This window comes from Camelina sativa, chromosome 9 (genome assembly GCF_030686135.1).
Source record: "Camelina sativa cultivar CO46 ecotype springtype chromosome 9, ASM3068613v1".
NCBI lineage: Eukaryota > Viridiplantae > Streptophyta > Magnoliopsida > Brassicales > Brassicaceae > Camelina > Camelina sativa.
The window spans coordinates 1592092-1614356 of NC_141888.1; the positions used below are offsets into that span (position 1 = coordinate 1592092).

Here is a 22265-nt window from a genome sequence, read left to right on the forward strand (position 1 = left end):
GGTTAAAAATTCTGGTGGACCTAGAAAAGTGGATACGGACATGCCTCTTGTTAACCCGAGTAATGGGAGCCCAAGAAGGGGTTTATTGTCGGTCCAAGTGGGATCGGTTCGAGATGGAGTTATCATCTCGAGGAGGCGTGTTAATATCCCACATGTGGTCCTTGGTTTGAAGGGGAGATTGTTGGGATACAAACCAATTCCCACATCTGAAGTTTAAAGGGACTATCATTAATATATAAAGGGTTAGGGTCAATCTACTAATTGCCAATTGGTTTTTAGTTAGAAGCCCAAGATAAGCCCAAATTTAATATGGTATCAGAGCCCAAGGTTAAAAATTCTGGTGGACCTAGAAAAGTGGATACGGACATGCCTCTTGTTAACCCGAGTAATGGGAGCCCAAGAAGGGGTTTATTGTTGGTCCAAGTGGGATCGGTTTGAGATGGAGTTATCATCTCGAGGAGGCGTGTTAATATCCCACATGTGGTCCTTGGTTTGAAGGGGAGATTGTTGGGATACAAACCAATTCCTACATCTGAAGTTTAAAGGGACTATCATTAATATATAAAGGGTTAGGGTCAATCTACTAATTGCCAATTGGTTTTTAGTTAAAAACCCAAGATAAGCCCAAATTTAATAATAATAAGTTTGTTAAAACAAATTTTCCATTTTATGTTCAATCTAAATAATTAAATATTAACATCTAATATTCAATGTTATTCTATAATCTAACTAAAATTTAGAAATGATTATAGCAATAGAGAAATTTAATATAAATTAATATAGAATTTACAGTTGCGTCTATTTTTATCATCACTTTTTGTTAAAAAAAATAGTTTAATATTTAAAAATAAGAATAACAATCTGAATAAATACGAACAACAGTTGTGACTGCTTAGTATTTTTTTGTAAGAAAATTGTTTTTATTCTTTAAAAAAAAAAAATCAAACAGTTGTATCTATTCATTTTAGAGTTGTGTCTTTTCACTATATTTTATTCATATTTTTTCATCACAACTTTTCGTTCTAATAGGTGTGTCTATTTAAATAGTCATGTCTTTTGAACTTTCTATATATTTGTCTTTTCATCAGTAACTAACAAATCATTGTTCGTTGAAATAAATTTTCCGTTTTATGTTTAATCTAAATAATTTGAATATTAATATACAATATTCAACGTTATTCTATAGTCTAACTAAAATTTTAGAAATAATTATAGTAATATATAATTTATAGTTGTGTTGCATCTATTTATCGTAACTTTTCGTTAAAAACTATTTTAATATTTAAATTTATATTATTCTGTTTTTAATTATCTATATTATTATTTTCACAGCAACTTTATCAAAGAAGGCTTGGAGTTTAAAATTATTTACCAGGAATACCATTGTATTAAATATTTTATTTTAAAAAAAAATTGAAAAAAAAATTTGCACAAACGAGATTTGCTATATTCCTTTCCCAAAATCTCTGACTTTATGCTTTTTACTTTTTTAGAAACAACTTGCCCAAAAAAAATTGTTTTATTTTCCAAATTAACAACAAAAAATAAATACTCCAAAAAAAAGAGTTAATTGCGGGTTTGCCAAAAAAAGAGAGTTAAATGCGTAATAATATTATACTTCCTAAAGAAAACAGATTGGAAAGATTTTCTCCAAATTTAGTTGCTAAGTCAAATATTTTGGGTGAGGAGAAGAACGGATTGTTTAGCCTATAAATATTGTACACCTAAACTGAATTTAGTCATTTACTATTAGCAAACGCCAAAAACACACTGCTTACTTAAAACCCCATAAAACACACATTTGTTCTCTTGGTTATATAATTTTTAATTGCCTATAACTGGTTGTAGTACACCAACGAAAATGTGAGAATTTTTGTTATTAAAATTATAATTTTCTCTTTTTTATATTTAAATCTTACAATTCTCTTCTTTTTTTGGTGCAAATAATCTTACTATTCTCTATTTTATCATTTTAGGGAATAGAAATCTATTGTGAATGGAGATTCATAGAGACTCTCTCTAACACATGCTTGCAGACAATTTCATCTCACCCGATCTAAGTCCCATATATGTTGATTGGTAAGTAATATCCCAATTTTTTCAATATTCTAGGTTAAATAGTTGTAATTTCATTATTTAATTAAGTAGATGTTTGTGTACAGATCTTATAATTGGGATCCTAGCTCCGGTATTTCATAGACCTTCGAGTGAGAACCTAGCCAAACGAGCTACAATCTCTGACTAAACTGAGATGTTAATTTAATTCTTTCCCAACTATAAAAGCGATACAGACTTGGAGAATGGAAAAAAAAGTTTACCGGATTAAACACTCCAATTTGAAGAGAGACTAGAAAAACAGAGGCTGGAGGAGGAGATATATTGAGTTAGTATGCTGGTCTATATTATTATTGTAACTGCTGCTTGAGAGATTTTTAATTATTGTCATGTTTCTAAAAAAACTATATTAATTTACTGTCCAATACCAGCATACTACATAACTTAATCTTTACGTATAAATCAAATGTTGATTATTTTGTTTAAACTGTTACAATAATAATACATACATATAAATATATCTATATTAACATTTTTTAGTATATTTGTTCCTCTTCTCTTTAAATTATACTTATTTACAAAATTAATCTCTAAATAATTGAACAAAAAAAAAAAAATTAGACTCTTAAAAATCTCTAACAATTTAATTTATAATTTCCTAAAACAATGTTTTACTTATATAGAAAATATCTTTTTTGTTTTCCTTTAAAAACCCTAAGATTTAATAATAACTATACTGTTTGATATGAAACAATTAAATGTTTTTAATGATTACTAATATGCTGATAAACTAATGTGAGAATAATTTTTTCAAGGGTTGAATATAATAACTAGAATATATATAATAAGACAATACTTGGTGAACAACAACATTTATTTTTAATTTGTTTTGAGTTTGAAATGTGATAAAAATAAAATGTTTTAATTTGATATCGATCTGCCAAAGTTAACAAACAAATACAATTTAAAATTTAATATACAATCTTAAATATTAAAAAAACAAATTTAACAAACAAATACAATTTAAAATTTAGTTTTTTTTGTTATAAAATATTGTCCTGCGGTGTACCGCGGGTTAAAATCTAGTAATTATTTAATAGAAATTTATATTTACTCATTACAGCCATTAGTTTAATATTTTCAGTTAGGATCATTTTGTCATAATGATTTTTTTAATTGTAGCTTTACCATAATTTTTCATAAAAAACTTTATATTTATAATACTTTAAATAATATTTTTTGCAAAGTTGCGTCTATTTTACATAATATTTTTTGTAATAAGTTTTCATTTTGATGGTTGTGTTTTTAGTAACAGTTTATGTTTAATGTTTATGTATTCAAACTATTTTATTACATTTAAATGATTTCATAGTGTATAATTTTAAATTTTAAATTTTATTTATTTTTTTCTAAAATACTTCCCTGCAACATCACCTGTCTGAGTCCTAGTATTTTCAATACCCAATCATTTTTTTTTTTTTTTGAACTAATACCCAATCATATTTTATACATTAGTTCTTGGAGAATATATACCTTGAATTACGGAAACATTTTGGAGAACATATACCTTGAATAATTGTTATGTTGGAGAATATATACATTGAATATATTACGGAAGCATTTTGTTAATTTATGTTAAATATCTTCAATTTTCAGATGTATTTGTTCTCGAAAATAACTAAAAATAATATGAAACAATTAAAACAAAAAAGAAATCTATAATTTTAGTCAATGTTATATTTAAAAAGAAAATGCATATTTCTTTTCATTTCACAGACTCGTTCATGTAATCGTTTTAAAATTATTACAAGTTAAAACACCTTTTGCATTTCATTTTTGTAATACACTTTTTTTTTTTGGGGGGGGTCATATCACATCTTTTGACAATAATTTCATGTACTGATCAGATATCAGCTAGGCAGAATATATAGGCACGTACATATTACATAGCCACAACCATATAAACGGTAACACATCTGCATTAATCAAAATTAGGAACACAATTAGGTTAGCTACTTCTGTGCCAAGTAAACTTGCTCAGACTTCACCAATGGGAGAATTGAGCAAAGATTTGTCTCTCTTGACTATATCCCGAGTCTCTTGGAACCACACTCTGAGCAGAACTTGGATGTCTCTCTCAAGTACTGTGCTCCACATTGGTCGCAGAATTTTGCGGGACTAGTTGGCTGTGGAAAGACAGATGAACATATATATGAGGAATGGAGATCGAAATGATACAATCGGGATATATATTATGGAAGATTTGTACCATTACATGGCCTCCAGTGAGGGGTTGCAAGCAAGCCATGTGCTGTGAAATAGATGGTGACTGGTGGGTGTGAGATAGTTCAGGGTCACATTGATGGTTCTGACCGGGAAAATGTGTGGCTGCGTGTTGACTTTGGTAAATAGATTGATGATGGTGGTGGCTCTGTTGAATAGATTGGTGAAATTGATGAGACAAAGACGACATATGATGTTTGGAAGGAGAAGGAGTGTGATGTTCCTGCAATTATGATCAATTTTGGAAAGATCATTAACATTAGAATTTGCCATAGTATGTAGATTCGGAAAGAGTATGCGCATACTTCATTATCGGAGCGAAACCCTTGTGTATTGGCTAACGTTGAAGACTCTATACCTGAAAATGTCTGCAAAACAAAACACAAACACACTGTCACTTGTTCTTCGAACTCAAAGCTATAAAACAGAGAGTTGATTGGTCTTACAGGCAAGCCATGGATGCTGGAGACAGAATTTTGACCACGCCTATGCTTGGGTCGAGGGCAATAGAATTTATAATCTCTCGCAGAGACAGCCACTTCATTACGGCCTGTTAATCGCTTAAACCTGTAGTGACAACATCCAATTATATACTGAAGTAGATAACTTACAATAGTAAAAAGTCTTGATGATGATTGCTCACCATTCAGCATCTTCATTAGGCAAATCATCTGGCTTTTCAACAATATCCAAACCATTGACCACCACGAAACGAACTCGTTTCTCGTCATGTACTACCAATTCTGGAAATCTTGTTCTTGTTTCAACAGAAGTCGCCAGTTCTCTTCTCCTGAACATGCAACTACCTGTAAAATATACCATAGAAGAGACAAATCATACATAATCAACTAATGCTCCTCAAAACATAATCACACATTTGCAAAAACATCAGAACAGATACAAAATTGTACCTCTCTTAGGAAACTTCTTAGTTAATTTCCGATACAAGCCACCAGCTGCTTCCAGAGAAACCCCAATAGTCTTTTCCCTTATCCCATTCAACGAAGCAAGCCTCACATTTGCTTCAGCAGCTAAAGTCTCATACAAATTCGCAACATACATCAACGGTAACGCAAACCGGGGATCACCTTCATATTGTATATCATCAGACTTCCTCTTGAGTTTGTTATTAAGATCATCATCCCGTCCATCAAAAACCACATCAAGAACAAGCTTGTCCTCACAAACCTCAATCACATGTTGTGTAATAAAGTAGTCCACGATGATTTGTAGAAATCTCGCTCTTGCTGATTCAATCGGTGAAACATCTAAAACAAAACAAAACCAAATCAATGATAACGAAACCAATCCAAATACTGAGATTGATTGATCCTTCCTTAATAATACCTTCAATGCTTAACATGTTGTTCTCCATGTTAGATCCACCTTCTTCAACAACTTCATCGTGGATTTGCATAGGGTTTCTGTATGATTCATGCATACAGTCCTGCCAAAAACCCCAAATTTCAGTTACACAAACCCTAAAAAAAAAAAATTGAGACCAAAACTGAGAAAATTTATACACACCGCAGAAGAGGAATCGCCGTCGTTATTCAAACTATCGTCGTCGATATCTCTCGCCGAACCATCAACGGAGTTAAGATCGTGAAGAGAAGTGCCGATGTAGGAATCAGCTGATCCCAAATTGTAATGCTGCACTCGAACCCTAGCTCCCATCTCTCTTTTACCACAGAACAATTCAAAAAACACAAAAACACAAATTCAGAAACGATTCAACCATTTTCGATTACAGATTCGAGTTGAGAAGATGCAGAATCATCTGGAGATTGCATCTTCAGAGCTTTTGAGGTTTTTTAACTCTACTGATCGATTCGTGTTTGATAGAGAGACAGAGAGAGAGAGAGAGATTAAACGGTTATACAAACCGGGTTCGAGAGAAAGAGAGAATCCGAAGCTGAATCCGTACCTGGAGATTATCGTACGCTGACAGAGATCTCCGAACCTCGCTCTAAATCTCCCACACCTGTTTCCGAGCCAGCCTACACTCAGTCTTGGAAACTCTCAAGTCACAACAACTACTTATTAAGCAACTCTATTAAATATTAGTACATTTTTTATTTTATTTTGGGCAACATAATAAAAACTGAAAAAATATTACTGTAATAACCTTCTCTATGACTAATTTTGCTTAATTTATAATTCATACATTTTCAAGCTCATCTGCTTAATGAAAAAAAATAGATAATTTGTTCAATACTAAACTAAATTATTCATCATCAATAAGTGAAAATTACATTTTTGGGGAAAAGAAAGAAGAAAAAAATATGTACACAGACCAAAACTGGGGATTTTTTATTGGTTCCTCAATGCAACAATACAAAAAAAAAAAAAACAATGAAGAACCCTTAAAACCCATCTTCAAGCAAATTGATTCATAATGTTCAGTTCACTACTTTCTCTCATCCTTTCCATTTAGCTTTAGAGCCTTGAAGTCTGCAACAAAAAGAATTAATCTTCGTTATCACACAGACTCAACTCAGATTTTAGTAACAAAGCACCCAATATTGGATTAGTTTGGTACCTCTGCTTTTTTCGATGAACAATTTATTCGTCGATAAGCTTTCTCCTCAGATTAGTCTTGAACCAAACTGGGAAACTGTAGCTGACAAGATTGTTTTATGATGAATCTTGTAGATTTTTCAGGAGAAGCTTAGGCTGGAGACTCCGTAGTCTGGTTTCTTGTTCTTCAGGAGAAACAAGAATCAGTCTGATAAAGAGCAAAAAGATTGAATCTTTCGAGTTCAAATGTACAGCTGATGCTTCATCAGATAACTCTGCAACTCTACAGCTTCGTGTGTACATCCAAGCTCATAGTGTTTCTTTAAGACACTAATACACAAAATCTCATCAGGGAGAATCCCTTCCCCAATCATTTCCTTGAGGAAGGATCTCGCTTTCTGCAACTGGTTGCAATGCGATAGTCCCCAAACTAACGAAGTATAAGCAAGCAAATCAAGCTTCATACCAATCTCAGCCATTTTGTTTTGTAAAGCCAAAGCCTCTACCACATTCCCTTGCTTAAATTTCCCATCCATTAACGATGTGTAAGCCGTTCTGTCCGGAACCAGACCCTTCTGAGCCATATGTTCAAACAGAGTTGTCGCAGCCTCGACTTGATTATCTTTACATAGACCATCAATCATCGCTGTGTATATCGCTGCATTAGCTTGTAGACCAAAATCTTTACTTATCCTCTCGAAATAATCAATAGCTTTAGAAACTAACTTGTTTTTGCACAATCCATCAATCAAAACGCAGAATGTAACAAGTGTGACCTCGATATCAAGTTCTAGCATCTCGTCAAGTAAATGCAATCCCTCAGTGGGGTTTCCCGACTTAAAGTAAGCATCCATTAACGTTGTGTAGATCAGTGGATTCGCTTTGATTCCACATTCCTTCATTTCATTCATCACTACCTTAGCTGCCTCTATCTTCTCTAAACCACACAAACCCCAAATGAAAGTTCCATAGAGCAGTAAATCCGGTTTAATACCTCTCCCCTTCAATTCGTTCAGAAGCTCTAAAGCTTTGTCCATGTTTTTTGCCTTTATAAAACCATGAATGAGAGCATTGTAACTTGCAAGATTTGGAATCACACCAGCTGTATCCATTTTCTCAAAAAGTTCTTCAGCTTCTTTCATTCTCTCCGCATCACAAAGGCCATCGATCAGTGCAGTGTAAGTGACCACATTCCATTCCACACCCACCTCCGACATCTCATTAGCCAGCCTAAAGGCATCTGAGAGATTACTGATTTTACAATTGGCATCGATGAGAGAAGTATACGTATATTCATTAGGCACAAGACCAACCCTTCTCATGTCAACATAGAACTTGATGGCTTGTTGCATCATACCCTCCTTACAAAATGCATCAACCAAAGTACTGTAACTCACAACATTTGGTTTCAACCCATTTCGCTTCATCTCCCTATAAAACTCCAAACCTTGAGGTAATTTCCCAAATTTACAGAAACAATTGATCAACGCATTGTATGTTATCACATCAGGCTCACAGCTCATATCCTTCATGTCCTCGAAAAAGCAAACTGCATCATCTAATCGACCAACCTTCCCAAAACCATCAATCATAGAATTATATGTGACAGTGTCTGGAATCAAACCTCTAAACTTCATTTCATCAAACAAACCTCTAGCAGCTTCTACATCTCCTTCTTTACACATACAATCTATCATTATGTTGTAAGTAAACACAGTCGGTCTCGCACCAGCACCAATCATGTCTTTAAAAAACCTCTTCACCCCATCAGTCTTCCCCAATTTGGCAAACCTATGCAATAAACCGTTGCAAGACCTGGTTTTTGGGAAAACCTTAAATCTCTTCATCTTAGAGAAACACAGGATAGCTTCCTCAAGCATTCCTAAATCAATCAAAACACTAAACAAAGCATCAAACACTCCAAAACCAGGAACACACACGTTCCTCGTAGACCACAGAACATCAAAAACATCGCAGTCATCAGCCTTCTTAGACAAAAAAGCCATCTCTCTAATGATACTATTAGCATCGTAATACATTCTAGCACAAAACAGAATGTGAGCTACTATACAGTACGATTCCAAGGTGTGCTTAAACCCATCACGGTTCATCGACCATTTGAAGAATTTGAAAGCTAATTTCGGGTCTTCTTTCAATTCAACGAGAACCCTCGGAACCCAAATCGGAGCTGATTTCAAATCAAGAAGCTTTTCGATTCCGGGATCATCCCAGAGATCATTCTGAATAACTTTACGGATCCAATCTCTATCGAAATCGTCGGAATAATAAGAAGAAGCACCACCACCGCTTTTGCTAACGAAGGGGTATCGGATGATACAGAGAAAGCTAGTGAACCAAACGAAAGGGCAAGAGATGAAGGAAGATTGAGAGGGAGAAGATAGAGGGAAACAGAGAGGGGATTGGATTTGAGAGAGAGAAGAGGAGCAAGGGCTTACATGGCGAGGGAATCTCCGATTAATGTGAATAAAGTTGCGAAGAGAACAGAACATTTTCAGGAAAAGGTTCAAAAAGAAAGGAATGAGTCTCATGGTTTAGACATGGTCTTCCTCAAACTATTCGACTGAAGAAGAAGAAGAAGAAGAAGAAGAAGAAAGTAGGGTTTATGAACTCTGTCTGGGGTTTGTTGCTTTTTTCCCTCAGTGACTATTTTTGTTTTTTTTTTTGTAAAATATTAAACTTTGGTGGGCCTTTTGTTGCATAGGCCCAAAATTAATAAGTCTTCACTCTTCAGTACATATCTGATTATTTATTTTATTTTCAACATGTTTTTAACTCATGGTTGATTATATAGATAATCAAAAGTTTTGTGATTTAGTGGGGTTATTGGTTTGAGATTTGAGTAGAGTTTTAAAGACTTTAAATGTTATGTAGATCAAGATTTTGTTAAACACTGTTAAAGTTAAGTGTTATTAGTTTGTCATTTCAAATCTTAACAAATTTGGATTATTGAATTCAAACTTTTATAAAGTCAAAGTTTTGTGTTACTAAACTAAAACAAAGTAATTTAGGATTATTAGTGAATTCAATTATTATGTTATTCGTTCATGATTTTATACACTTTTTCACAAAATAAAGTCATACAAAATATCACAAATATACATAAATTGTTTTGAGTACTTTTAAAAGATTTTAGAAAACTAAACAACAAAATTATGTAATAGTCTCTAAAAATCTTTTCACTTATTCACTTTTGATTATTTTGTTTAAGTATTCAAAATAAATTATAATCCAATAACACCCCTAGTGTGAAATAGGATTACAAAATTCATTTTTTTTAAGTGTAAAAATGATAACAGAAAAGGAATTAAAAGCTAACAGTCTTCGTTACAATTTTTGTTTGATATGCAAATTTTGTGAAATATCGAATTAAACACAGTTATTCCCTGAGATTTTCCTTTTAATTTGAGGAAAAAAGTGTACTACATAAGCACACTTGGTAATACAACTTTCAATGTATTATCAATCTCAATCCCAATCTCTAAATTCGACATTGTTTCCCTTTCCCTTGCGAGGATAACGAATACCACCAAAATTCTGAATATCCGCTTTGTGTCCACCCCTACTTGGAACCTTTAGGTATTCTCAGTAGCACAAATTTTAAAAAATTGTGAAATCTAAAAAGATTGTCTGGTTTTACAATTAACGTAAAACTCCATGTTCAAAAGAATGTATTCCAAAACAAACCAGCGTAAAATATCAAAATACAATACTAACAATTCTCTATATATAAAAAAAAGAAGAGTCAGCGAGGCTAATGAGTTTCTTAAATTTATGCAGTCGAAGCTAATACATACACAAACATTCCAAACTGAAAGAGATGCTCAAGAGTAATGAAGTTACTTGAGGAGGGTGATATGTGGTTATTATCACGCTCAAACTTATGCCAACTGAAATAATAATAAAAAGTATTGCAAAAAGTCTACGATTGGAAAAAAAAGTGTTAGGCGGTTTACTTCATTTGAAGACGTCTACAAATCAAAAGGTTTGATATATCGCGGGATTATTTTTTTTACTAAAATCATTAAATTTTAAATTGTAATTATTACTTAACTTTTTACGTTTTATTTTAAATTTAAGATTGTATAATTGTATTTTGACTGTTAATTCTACAATTTAATATGCGGTTTATATACAATACAATAATTTTTTTTTATAAATTAACTTCACCAATCCAAGATAAAAAAATATTCGGAGGATGAGCCATAATTCATTACAAAACTTATTAATATCCGCTTATATTATTAAGTTGTACTAGTTTGTTTATAATAATCATGTATATAGATGTGTCCAACAGGTCGGTCCACATTTCTTTTTCCTTGGACCGCAGCGGGTCAACCCGCTAAGATCATGGTCGTTAATGTTATGCTCAAGCATGTCCTTAACATAAATTTTATATTAATTATTCTTAAAAAATTTAGTGGCAAACAAAAAAATAAAAAAAAATTTAAAATAACTTATAATATTGATATTTTGTAAATATCTTAATTGATAATTTAAATTTCCTCACATTATCACATATTTCACGTATTATATATACATAACTATGTAAAAATATATTTATTTTAATCTTATATTTGTAGTTTTTGGGACAACCCGCCAACCAAAGACATAAATTGCTAAAATCCGTAATCTCGATAGACTTAATTGTAAGGACCATCTTGTAACGGTACACCACAACCCTATATTTTCTATATAAATTTTATCTTTAGAAATTTAATACTTTTTAGTATAGAAATTTATTATTTTTTAGTATAAAATACTGATGGTCGTAGCGATGGATTATTGACATTTTAAATTTATAATAATATCGATCATAACCAGTCCCATAATAATTTAAATTTATTAAATTTTATTAAATAAGATATTTAAAACATTTATAAAAATTAATTGCTATACAGAAATCTTATTGTTTAGGAATTTAAGTTTTTTGTTTTATGTATTTTTTAGGGATTTTATTTGGTAATGTTACTTTAAATCTTGTTATAGATTAAATATTTTACATTTAGTAGAGGAACTCTTTAGATTTTCTATATATTAAAGACTGGAAAATCTGGAGAAATTTATTTTAAAATTTAAAAATTTGAAGTAATTGAATATGATTGATTGAATGAATATAGAGTAAAAGCAAAAAATTTGTTTAGTTTTGCAGAAAATTAGGTTCAGAATGGGATAATTTAGGAAAATTATATTGGATTGATAAGAGAATATTTAATTCTTTTTTGTCAGAGGGGCATATTTAATTAACATAACCTTTTTTGCATATTTTGATATTTTGTTATATTTTTTAAAAAAGTATTTTAATTGTAATGGCATTGGTTGTAAATACCTTTGAACTCCAAGCCTTATTCTCAAAAATGCTGTGAAAATAATAATATAGATACAACTAAAGACACTAAGAAGAGCAAAATATACATATGGTAAAAAAAAAAATTCAACATGTTACCAATCCCCTTTTTAATAAAAGGAAAGTACACAACCTTGTTTTGGTAGACTTTATAATTTTAATAAATAGTTATAAATGGTTACAAATAGGTTATACATAAATTATAGATTAATCCATATATTAATTGGTTACAAGTTGATAGTTCATATATTAATGGTAACAAATAAAAGAGAAGTATAGTGAATCCTAGGGGTGTCAATTGGGCTGGCCCGGCCCGGCCCGAAATATTACTGAGCCTATATTTCAAAGCCCGAGCCCGGCCCTAACAGAGCTATAGGGCTTTTCGGGCTTTTTCGGGCTTATCTTACCGATAAAAAATTCAAACTTATAAGCCTTAAAAAACAGTGTTTGAAGGTGCACTATAAAAAAATCAATCAAAAAATTAATAACTCATCTATATTCATTACAACCAACTTAATTTAAAATAAAAAGTTTAAGACTAAACAAAATTTCTATACTTTAACCAAATAAAGTAATATATAATTCATATAAAATATCATGGATAAATTTTTTAAAAGTATTAAGTATGGTTATTAAGTAAATATAAAACCTAGGATTAGAGTTTAAAACTTTAATTACAATAAATTATTAATCAAATATTGCAATCAAACAAAAATGTTAACAAAAAAAGTACCAATATACTCCCTCCGTTTCAAAATATAGGATGTTTTAGTAGAAACACACATATTAAGAAAAAGTTACTTTTAAAAAGTTTAACCAATCATACCCAAGACTGCATAATAGAAAATATAAAATTAATCTAAAAGTTGCATAGAAAGTTGGAAACATCTTATATTATGAAACAAAAATAATCCTCTAAACATCCTATATTATGAAACGGAGGGAGTATTTGTTAAAGGGCTTTTTGGGCTGGCCCGAGCCCGGTCGGGCTAAGCCCGGTCGGGCTAAGCCCGAAAAACCCTATAGCCCAAACGGCTGAGCCCGAAAGCCCCGATTTTTTCTGGACAAATATATTTAAGCCCGAGCCCGCTATTTTTCAGGGCCGGGCCAGGCCAGCCCGCGGGCTTTGGCCCTAATTGACATGCCTAGTGAATCCCCTTTTTAATGAAAGGGAAGTACACAACATTGTTTTGGTAGACTTTATAATTTTAATAAATGGTTAAATGGTTACAAATAGGTTATACATAAGTTATAGATTAATCCATATATTAATTGGTTACAAGTTGATAGTTCATATATTAATGGTAACAAATAAAAAGAAAGTATAGTGTATTTTGATTATTAATTCTACAATTTAATCTACAGTTTATATACAATACAATAATTTTTTTTTTATAAATTAATTTCACCAATCCAAGATAAATAATATTCGGAGGATGAGCCATAATTCATTACAAAACTTATTAATATCCGCTTATATTATTAAGTTGTACTAGTTTGTTTATAATAATCATGTATATAGATGTGTCCAACAGGTCGGTCCACATTTCTTTTTCCTTGGACCGCAGGGGGTCAACCCGCTAAGATCATGGTCGTTAATGTTATGCTCAAGCATGTCCTTAACATAAATTTTATATTAATTATTCTTAAAAAATTTAGTGGCAAACAAAAAAATAAAAAAAAAATAAAAAAATTATAATATTGATATTTTGTAAATATCTTAATTGGTATAAATTAAATTTCCTCACATTATCACATATTTCACGTATTATATATACATAACTATGTAAAAATATATTTATATAAAATATATTTATTTTAATCTTATATTTGTAGTTTTTGGGACAACCCGCCAACCGCAGACATAACTTGCTAAAATCCATAATCTCGATAGACTTAATTGTAAGGACCATCTTGTAACGGTACACCACAACCCTATATTTTCTATATAAATTATATCTTTAAAAATTTATTACTTTTTAGTATAGAAATTTATTACTTTTTAGTATAAAATACTGATGGTCGTAGCGATGGATTATTGACATTTTAAATTTATAATAATATCGATCATAACCCATCCCATAATAATTTAAATTTATTAAATTTTATTAAATAAGATATTTAAAACATTTATAAAATTAATTGCTATACAGAAATCTGATTGTTTAGGAATTTAAGTTTTTTGTTTTATGTATTTTTTAGGGATTTTATTTGGTAATGTTACTTTAAATCTTGTTATAGATTAAATATTTTACATTTAGTAGAGGAACTCTTTAGATTTTCTATATATTAAAGACTGGAAAATCTGGAGAAATTTTTTTCAAAATTTAAAAATTTGAAGTAACTGAATATGATTGATTCAAATGAATATAGAGTAAAAGCAAAAAAAAAATTTAGTTTTGCAGAAAATTAGGTTCAGAATGGGATAATTTAGGAAAATTATATTGGATTGATAAGAGAATATTTAATTCTTTTTTGTCAGAGGGGCATATTTAATTAACATAACCTTTTTTGCATATTTTGATATTTTGTTTTATTTTTTAAAAAAATATTTTAATTGTAATGGCATTGGTTGTAAATACCTTTGAACTCCAAGCCTTATTCTCAAAAATGCTGTGAAAATAATAATATTGATACAACTAAAGACACTAAGAAGAGCAAAATATACATATGGTAAAAAAAAAAAAATCAACATGTTACCAATCCCCTTTTTAATAAAAGGGAAGTACACAACCTTGTTTTGGTAGACTTTATAATTTTAATAAATAGTTATAAATGGTTACAAATAGGTTATACATAAATTATAGATTAATTCATATATTAATTGGTTACAAGTTGATAGTTCATATATTAATGGTAACATAAAAGAGAAGTATAGTGAATCCCCTTTTTAATAAAAGGGAAGTACACAACATTGTTTTGGTAGACTTTATAATTTTAATAAATGGTTACAAATAGGTTATACATAAGTTGTAGATTAATCCATATATTAATTGGTTACAAGTTGATAGTTCATATATTAATGGTAACAAATAAAAAGGAAGTATAGTGAATCCCCTTTTTAATAAAAGAGAAGTACATAACCTTGTTTTGGTAGACTTTATAATTTTAATAAATGGTTATAAATGGTTACAAATAGGTTATACATACGTTATAGATAAATCCATATATTAATTGGTTACAAGTAACAAATAAAACTTTAATTGTAACCGAAAATCTTAAAGAGGATATTCCAAATTGATATTTCAAACTTTATTTTCGTAAGATCACGTTGTTTCCAAAGATCTACAATCACAATATTACCAATTTATTTTCCTGAGATTTTGTTGATAAACCACAACGTCAACCAGTTATTAAAGGAGATTAAAATATACTCTCAATCATAAAAAGAAAATACACAACTTTTTTTTTTGTATGACAAAACGGAAGTACACAACTTTTTTTTGTAGAATATATAATTTTTATAAGTTGGTTACAAAATATATAATATATTAAAAATAGGTTGGTTAGAAAATAAATGTTATAGATGAAATCCATGGCTATATGAAATTACGAATACACTTAAGAATATCTCAAAGAATCCTATTAAATATAATATTCCAATGATTTATACAATTTCTAAAAAAATATTTTGATTATTCCATTTATTGTTACACCATATATAGGGTTAGGCATAAAAAATATATTGTTAGGCGTAAAAAGAAATAAAATCTTTGCAATTAATCACACTTCATCGTGATTTCCGAGATTTTATTTTGAATTGCAAAATAAAATCTAACCTAATACCCTTCCAAGCTTTTAATATAAATCAATGTCTTTAAAATCGAACCGGAATGTGAACCGGAAGTCTTTCGGGTCACTGGGTCAACAAGTCGGACCGATTGAATTACGGGTCAATTAGTTTATTAGTTTGATTACATTTTATAAATATAACATATAATTTTCTATAAATATATGAACAAAACATACATTGTTAGGTACTAAACAACTAAAATTAAACCTTTTAAATGATTAGATAAAATAACTAACTGATTCTTTTATAAATAACAACATTTATTTTTAATTTGGTTTGAGTTTAAAGTGTGACCAAAATAAAATATTTTAATTTGAGACCGAAAAGCTGGTTTGACCCACCGGTTCAACCACCGGTTCACGGGTTTTTAGCGGGTTTTTCTGGTTTTTGAGGGTTTTATTTGTCAGGTTTTAAAAGAATACTTGGACCAGAATACCTATCAGGTTGTTGTTGGATCGAACCGACCGGCCGGTCCAGTCCTGGTTAAAAAACATTGATATAAATCATTCAGATCTCCATTCACCAAAATACATCTCTCATATTCATACAAAAAATAATAATAATAATAACAATCGTTTCTCAGTTTACAATACTAAACTGTCTTATAAATTATATTTTATTTTGAAATTATGATACAAACAAAAGGAATTTCAACCCGTGCTATCCAAATCTAGTTATAAAGATTTTGACTGTTCGGTCGTTCAGGGTTGTAATACTCGTCGATCTTATTTATAACTCATAAGATTTTTTTTTATTGATAAAATAGTCAAATCTAGAGATTCAAACATAATTAAGTACTCGCCCATTAATAGAAACTAGCAAATACAAGTACAGTACTTGAAGTACATGTCCTAAGCTAACATTGCAAACACACAAGTTTTCTTCTTCAATCCATTCTGAAGATCTGAAGGAAACAGTTTCAGAACAAATACAAGCCTCCTCTTCTTATTATGTCCATCAATGTTGCTCAATATCGCTGTCTTGAAGATCTTTCCAACATCCAAGATTCTTCATTAACATTTGATCCATAACCTTGTCTGATTATGTGGTCTGTGTTGTTGTTAACATCAACTTTCTGACTGAAATTCGCAGAGGAGGATAGACCTTGAACCGCCATCGAAGTAGTGACAGAAACAGAACGGTTAGAAGCGGGTGATACATCAACCGCAAAGTTTTGAATTTGAGATGTACCATGTTCATCATTAGGAATCCAAACACCAAAACTAGCGGACAGATGACTGTCTATCGGTTGACCAAAAAATGCAGCTAATGTCTGTGGATGTACTTTTCCGGAGGAAACCAAAGCTTGAATGTTTTCATATCTTTTGACACACTCCGTGTCTTTACTCTGCGAAGCTGCACCGCTTAGTCTCTTCAGATACAATCGGAACTTCTGCAATTATATTGACTCACTCAGATAAAACCTCTATACATAATTTCAGATTCAATCAAATCAGTGAACCAAACCTGTAAATGACTAGCCACTGGTTTGAAGAGAGAGGCATCCGAAAGCGACTGTTAAGTGGTAATACCTGTAGTGAGTAGCACTCTGACGTAATTTAACTCATCAATACTACCCTTATTTGTAAAATACTACTAGATGAGTCCTCTGAAAAAATCTTATTAGACAAAATTAACAAAATCTTTTGGGGTCACGGTCCTCCTCATGCACTACTATATCACAATGCTTATCACGCCGGCGAATCAATGCGGTGGCATAGCCAGATTATTCGTTTTCGGACAGAAAGCTCATTTGACTGAGATACCCTCGTTCACAAACTTGAATACCCTTTTCACCGTGTCTCCGGTGGTGGCGTTGGCGGCAGAGAGAAGAGCTTCGAAGGCCTTCCGGTGTTGTGCTCGGAGAAGGGTGAGAGAAGACGTCGTAGGAGGTGAAAATGAAGATGAAGAGTACGGGAACAATGAGGAGATGGCGATGCTGGAGGTATATAGCCAGTCGTGTAGAGAAGAAGCGCTTATTGTATTGTTAATGACGAAGAAGTGGAAGTTATCATCTTTGAAGGAGTGTCGTCGTGCCTGAGCGGAGAAACGGCGGTGGATCCGGCGAGGAGTGTGTTGCCGGAGAGAGCAGTGATTGCAAAGATTGATAAAGTGAGAGGTCCTTTTGATCCATCACAGATTCATTACATTCAAAAGGGACTCTCTTTTCAAGCCTTCAAGGAGACCAGACTCAACTCATGAATCACAGTATCCATATATATACAGTATCTCATATTTGAAATATTGTTATGGTCCATGAATGTTGTTGATGAAACTTTCAATACCTCACCTCTGTTTCTGAACTAATTTCAGGATTTGCAAGTCACACTAAGCAAAAGCCAGAATAAGATATATATAAAATAACACATACACAAGCCTACTCTTTATCTATATATATAACAAAACCAATAAACATCACCAGCATAAAAGTTAGCCATAAATTTGAAATCAGTGTTTCTCTCCCCTGTTTTTATTTTTACCTTGAAATCTTACTATGTTAGAGAAGCACACAAACCTTCCCATATTGGATTTCTACATTTGTATGCTTTCATATACCATTCCTTCAATCTATTAACCACTGATTGAGATTCATATTCTTTTGCTCGTGGAATCGACTTCTTTGATCACTGGGTACTCCTCGTCATCCCCATTCGTCCTGAACGTCTGCTAAAACACGGATTATGCAAACAAAACATTCAACTACTATAAAGTTAAAAGAGGAAACTAACTTATAATCATTATACTGGACCTATATAATAAGAAACGTCAAGTACCTTCCAGAAAGCTATTGTGCTGTTGTTGAAGCTCCTTTTGAGTTAACAGAGGGACGTCTCGTTCTACTATCTGATCCTTTGTTATCCACACGCATAGCTGAAACCTCTTTCTCCATTGCAGCCACTTCTCTCCTCATCTTCTTTGCTTCGGTGAATATGAATCACAACTCGAAGCAGCAACAGAAGCCCAAAAAGAAAATTAAAAAAAAAAAACCTGCAAAAATCTTCGTTCTTCGAGGCATCACTTTGTCACTACCATCTTTCCACTCATTTGCCACTACAGCTGCAACCCTGCTTGCACTTACTTTGGCACGAGCCAGTTCCCGATCAAGGACTCTCCTCGCTTCCTAAGCACAGGATTAATGGCCATTGCTATGATTAGCACATGGATTGAATTTTTAAGTACAAGGGTAGCAATAGAACTATACGTGTAAGTAATTATTACATTCATTTCTTGGAATTTCCTCTGGTAATCCCTCACAGCATTTGCAGCTGCACCACCAGAAAGAACAGCTTCTTCAAGCTCTCGTACAGTCTGGGTAAACTTTTCAACTTTTGCCACCTTTTGTCTGTGCAATCTGTCCAAAATTCTGTTCTCTTCCTATTTAAACAATTGATAAACAAGGGATGCTCACGATAACGAAGGAGAGAGATCCAGGAATTTAGAGTACTGCTGCGTAAAGGAGGTAAAAGTAATACCTGACAAATTTCTATCTGTTTCATTAGAACATACTTCATGTCTCGCCAACTTGAGTTCAGCCTCTAAAGGGGCGAGAATGGCATCAATAGGAGGCATATCATCATCCTTTTGAGCAGCATGAACCCTTCAAAGAGTGGCTTCTGCAGCAAATTGAGCTGCCATGGAAGCCCCTTTTTCTTCGTTAACTTTCTTGATTTCAAGGTTCTGTGACAACATGTAATATCATCAAATACAGAATCCAAAAAGACAAGAAATTGAAAAATAAAAAGAAACCGAGGTTCCCAAACATAGCAAACATACTTTACTGTCAAGAAGGTTTTCAGTTAGTTTGAGCTTCTCCGACATCTTTCCCAACTCTTAGGTAAGCTTAAGCAATTAAATTAAAGAGAAGAGTGTCAGCTTATACAAAGATGATTTCTGTGACATCTAATATATATAATGCACAAACACAATTCTTTTTTCTCACAAGACATTTTAAAATTTGGATTAAAACAATAGCTAGAGCCAAACACCATAACACATCTTTTAAAGACAAGGATTCAAGAATAAGTATATGCTTCATAGAGCGGCTGCTCAGTGCTCACAGGCCAAACGAGAGTTAACCCAGGGTCACAAAGGAACGATAACAACAAACTGAATGATAACGGAAAGTACTACGGCCACATATAAAACTTATCAAAAAACATCCCAAGATTTCTTCAGTTCAACCACCTGAACTGCACAATAAAGAAAGAACTCCAATGCAACTTGAGCAGAAACTACTAAACGAAGGATAACAGTTTTAAAGATCTAGGAATTCGAATTTTGTTTCACGAACCTAACCTCTTCCTAACCATTAGTCAAGCTATATTTTCAAATACATGGTCTTGTGAAAGATACAGTTGCATCAAGTCTAACACAGGACATGGTGAAAAGTATAAGGGAATGACAAATTAATTGCAGAAACTAATAGCCGAATTGCTTCATCTTCTCAATCCATATATATAATCAACACTAGTAAATACACTGCAATTAATTAAGACAATCTTAAGAAGGAAGGAAGTAAACTAACCTCTTCAACAGCCTTCTCTCTCTGCCGTTCAGACAACCTCAATGCTTTGATCTCAGCTTGGGATTCAGACAATTCCCGATCTTTTATCTGCACCCACAAAAGTCAAAGTTTCAAAACCAACAAGTGACACTCATGCACTCATGCACGTTAATGACCAGTTTAAAAACCCCCAAATTTTATCAAATTACAAAAATCAAAAAATGTCAACGCGAAACTTGAAACCAACCAATAGAAAGAAACAGATCGACTGTGATAGAGTACCTCTGACATCGTTCAAAATTTTAACCGGATCTGAGCCATGGAGTAAAGTAATGAACTCATTATCCGCGTCAAAACTCGGCTTCATTGACCTCCGTCGTGATAAACCCCTACTTCCTCCTGCACGGAATGAAGATGACATACATAGTCAATCACGGCGAAGGAGTCCTCGCCGTCGTACCAAACTCACTCGCCGTTGGTCGTCCATTGTTAACCTCAGACGCCGCATATCCATTTTTTTAATCCCGATCTATAAACCAACTCTACACATCAAAATTCGCAAGTAATGAGTCCCAAGATCCATAATAAGAAGATAGGATCCGATTTCGTTAGCCCACACCTTTAGAGGCTTTCATTTAGGCCCATTAGTTCGGTGTATATATAAAACTAGTATTAGCCCCGTGCCATGCACGGGAATACATTTTTGTTTCAATAGAACAAATCATTTTTTTCTGAGAAGAAATAGATAATCTAATATTTTTACTTCACAGTAACCAGAATTTTAGTAATCTGCAAAATTACATTTTTCTATCTAATGAGAGCTTCTAGATTACCTCCTGTTTCTTTCTCTTATTCTACGTGTCTATTTTTTTCTCTCTCTCTATTGCTCCTTCAATCTTCTTCCAATTTGAATCCTCATAGTGTCACAATAAACTGAACTAGATAACTAAAGTGACACACAAACACTTATTTCTAGTATACTTAAGAGTAATGTAGTCGAACGATATTAACAAAAAAGGATTTGACTGCATATGAAAAGACATACACTTATCACGTTACCTCCATGATTTCACTGCATCAATTTCAGCAACATGATAAAGTGGCGTTTAACATTCTCCTTTCTGTAGATCATTTCATTAATTTAGAATGAATTGCCGTTTCACTAATGTTTAAATGTATATCTCCCTATTCCAAGATTTTATGAAATACGTATGTGTGTATTTTGATATGATCTACAGACATATACGGGTGTGCATGTAAACTAATCAGTGTAACCAAACAAATATCAGATTTTAGTACCTTTTCATCCACGATAATAACTTCAATATGCCGAGAGTTATTCAAGGATTATCTTTGACATGACTTCGCAACTTCGGGATATAAGAGCTCTTCATCTTCCAAGCCTTTTTCGATAGATTCACTTAGGAACTTGACTATAATCCAATAACATCTTCATTTTGTTTCCAGCAAAGAGGATCACATATATTTTAGGTAGAAAAGTTTAGAGCCAATATATAGAATTGAGATAAAGAAAAAAAAAATCTAAACGCAAAGTGATGCAAGAGATGCCAAGGGAGAGAAATAAAGATGAATTACAGTTCCACTTGAGTTTTATAATAGAGGAAGTCGGGTAACTGTTTTAAGAATCGTGGTAGTTTTAGATGAGAAAAATTAGGAATTTTTAAATTGAGGATTTTGTGCTTTTAATTACTTTTGCGTTTATTTTTTCAGTTTTTAAATATATG

General features: G+C 32.1%; 1 protein-coding gene and 4 pseudogenes across 3 annotated transcripts; 1 reads left to right on the forward strand and 4 right to left on the reverse strand.

Moving 5' to 3' along the window:
• Window positions 1-3933: 3933 nt before the first annotated feature.
• On the reverse strand, window positions 3934-6408 carry LOC104710142 (uncharacterized protein At2g02148-like). Its single transcript, XM_010426696.3, has 9 exons — window positions 6266-6408; window positions 5866-6019; window positions 5686-5785; window positions 5250-5606; window positions 4982-5144; window positions 4785-4905; window positions 4644-4706; window positions 4325-4561; window positions 3934-4241 (listed from the first exon to the last, which is right to left on the reverse strand). The coding sequence occupies exons 2-9, from the start codon at window positions 6013-6015 to the stop codon at window positions 4140-4142; spliced, it is 1293 nt and encodes a 430-aa protein (XP_010424998.1). The 5' UTR covers window positions 6016-6019; window positions 6266-6408; the 3' UTR covers window positions 3934-4139.
• A 136-nt stretch (window positions 6409-6544) lies between these two features.
• On the reverse strand, window positions 6545-9524 carry LOC104710141 (putative pentatricopeptide repeat-containing protein At2g02150 pseudogene; annotated as a pseudogene). The gene is made up of 2 exons (XR_015565522.1): window positions 6881-9524; window positions 6545-6792 (listed from the first exon to the last, which is right to left on the reverse strand). The product of XR_015565522.1 is annotated as a putative pentatricopeptide repeat-containing protein At2g02150 pseudogene (transcript).
• A 7459-nt stretch (window positions 9525-16983) lies between these two features.
• Window positions 16984-17521, reverse strand: LOC147937579 (two-component response regulator ARR14 pseudogene; annotated as a pseudogene).
• Window positions 17522-17682: 161 nt separating this feature from the next.
• Window positions 17683-18312, forward strand: LOC104710140 (uncharacterized; annotated as a pseudogene).
• Window positions 18313-18384: 72 nt separating this feature from the next.
• LOC104714894 (microtubule-associated protein 70-3-like) lies at window positions 18385-21080 on the reverse strand (annotated as a pseudogene). The gene is made up of 6 exons (XR_015567354.1): window positions 20803-21080; window positions 20542-20628; window positions 19791-19856; window positions 19236-19694; window positions 18791-19137; window positions 18385-18680 (listed from the first exon to the last, which is right to left on the reverse strand). The product of XR_015567354.1 is annotated as a microtubule-associated protein 70-3-like (transcript).
• Between the last annotated feature and the right edge of the window lie 1185 nt (window positions 21081-22265).

What these genes read in the sequence shown, in the direction of transcription:
- LOC104710142 (XM_010426696.3), bottom strand. Translation starts at nt 6,015, where the DNA reads ATGGGAGCTAGGGTTCGAGTGCAGCATTACAATTTGGGATCAGCTGAT. An exon ending in CCTAATGAAGATGCTGAATG is followed by an intron (nt 4,906 to 4,981) that starts GTGAGCAATCAT and finishes TTGTCACTACAG; the next exon opens with GTTTAAGCGATTAACAGGCC. An exon ending in TCACTGGAGGCCATGTAATG is followed by an intron (nt 4,242 to 4,324) that starts GTACAAATCTTC and finishes GTCTTTCCACAG; the next exon opens with CCAACTAGTCCCGCAAAATT.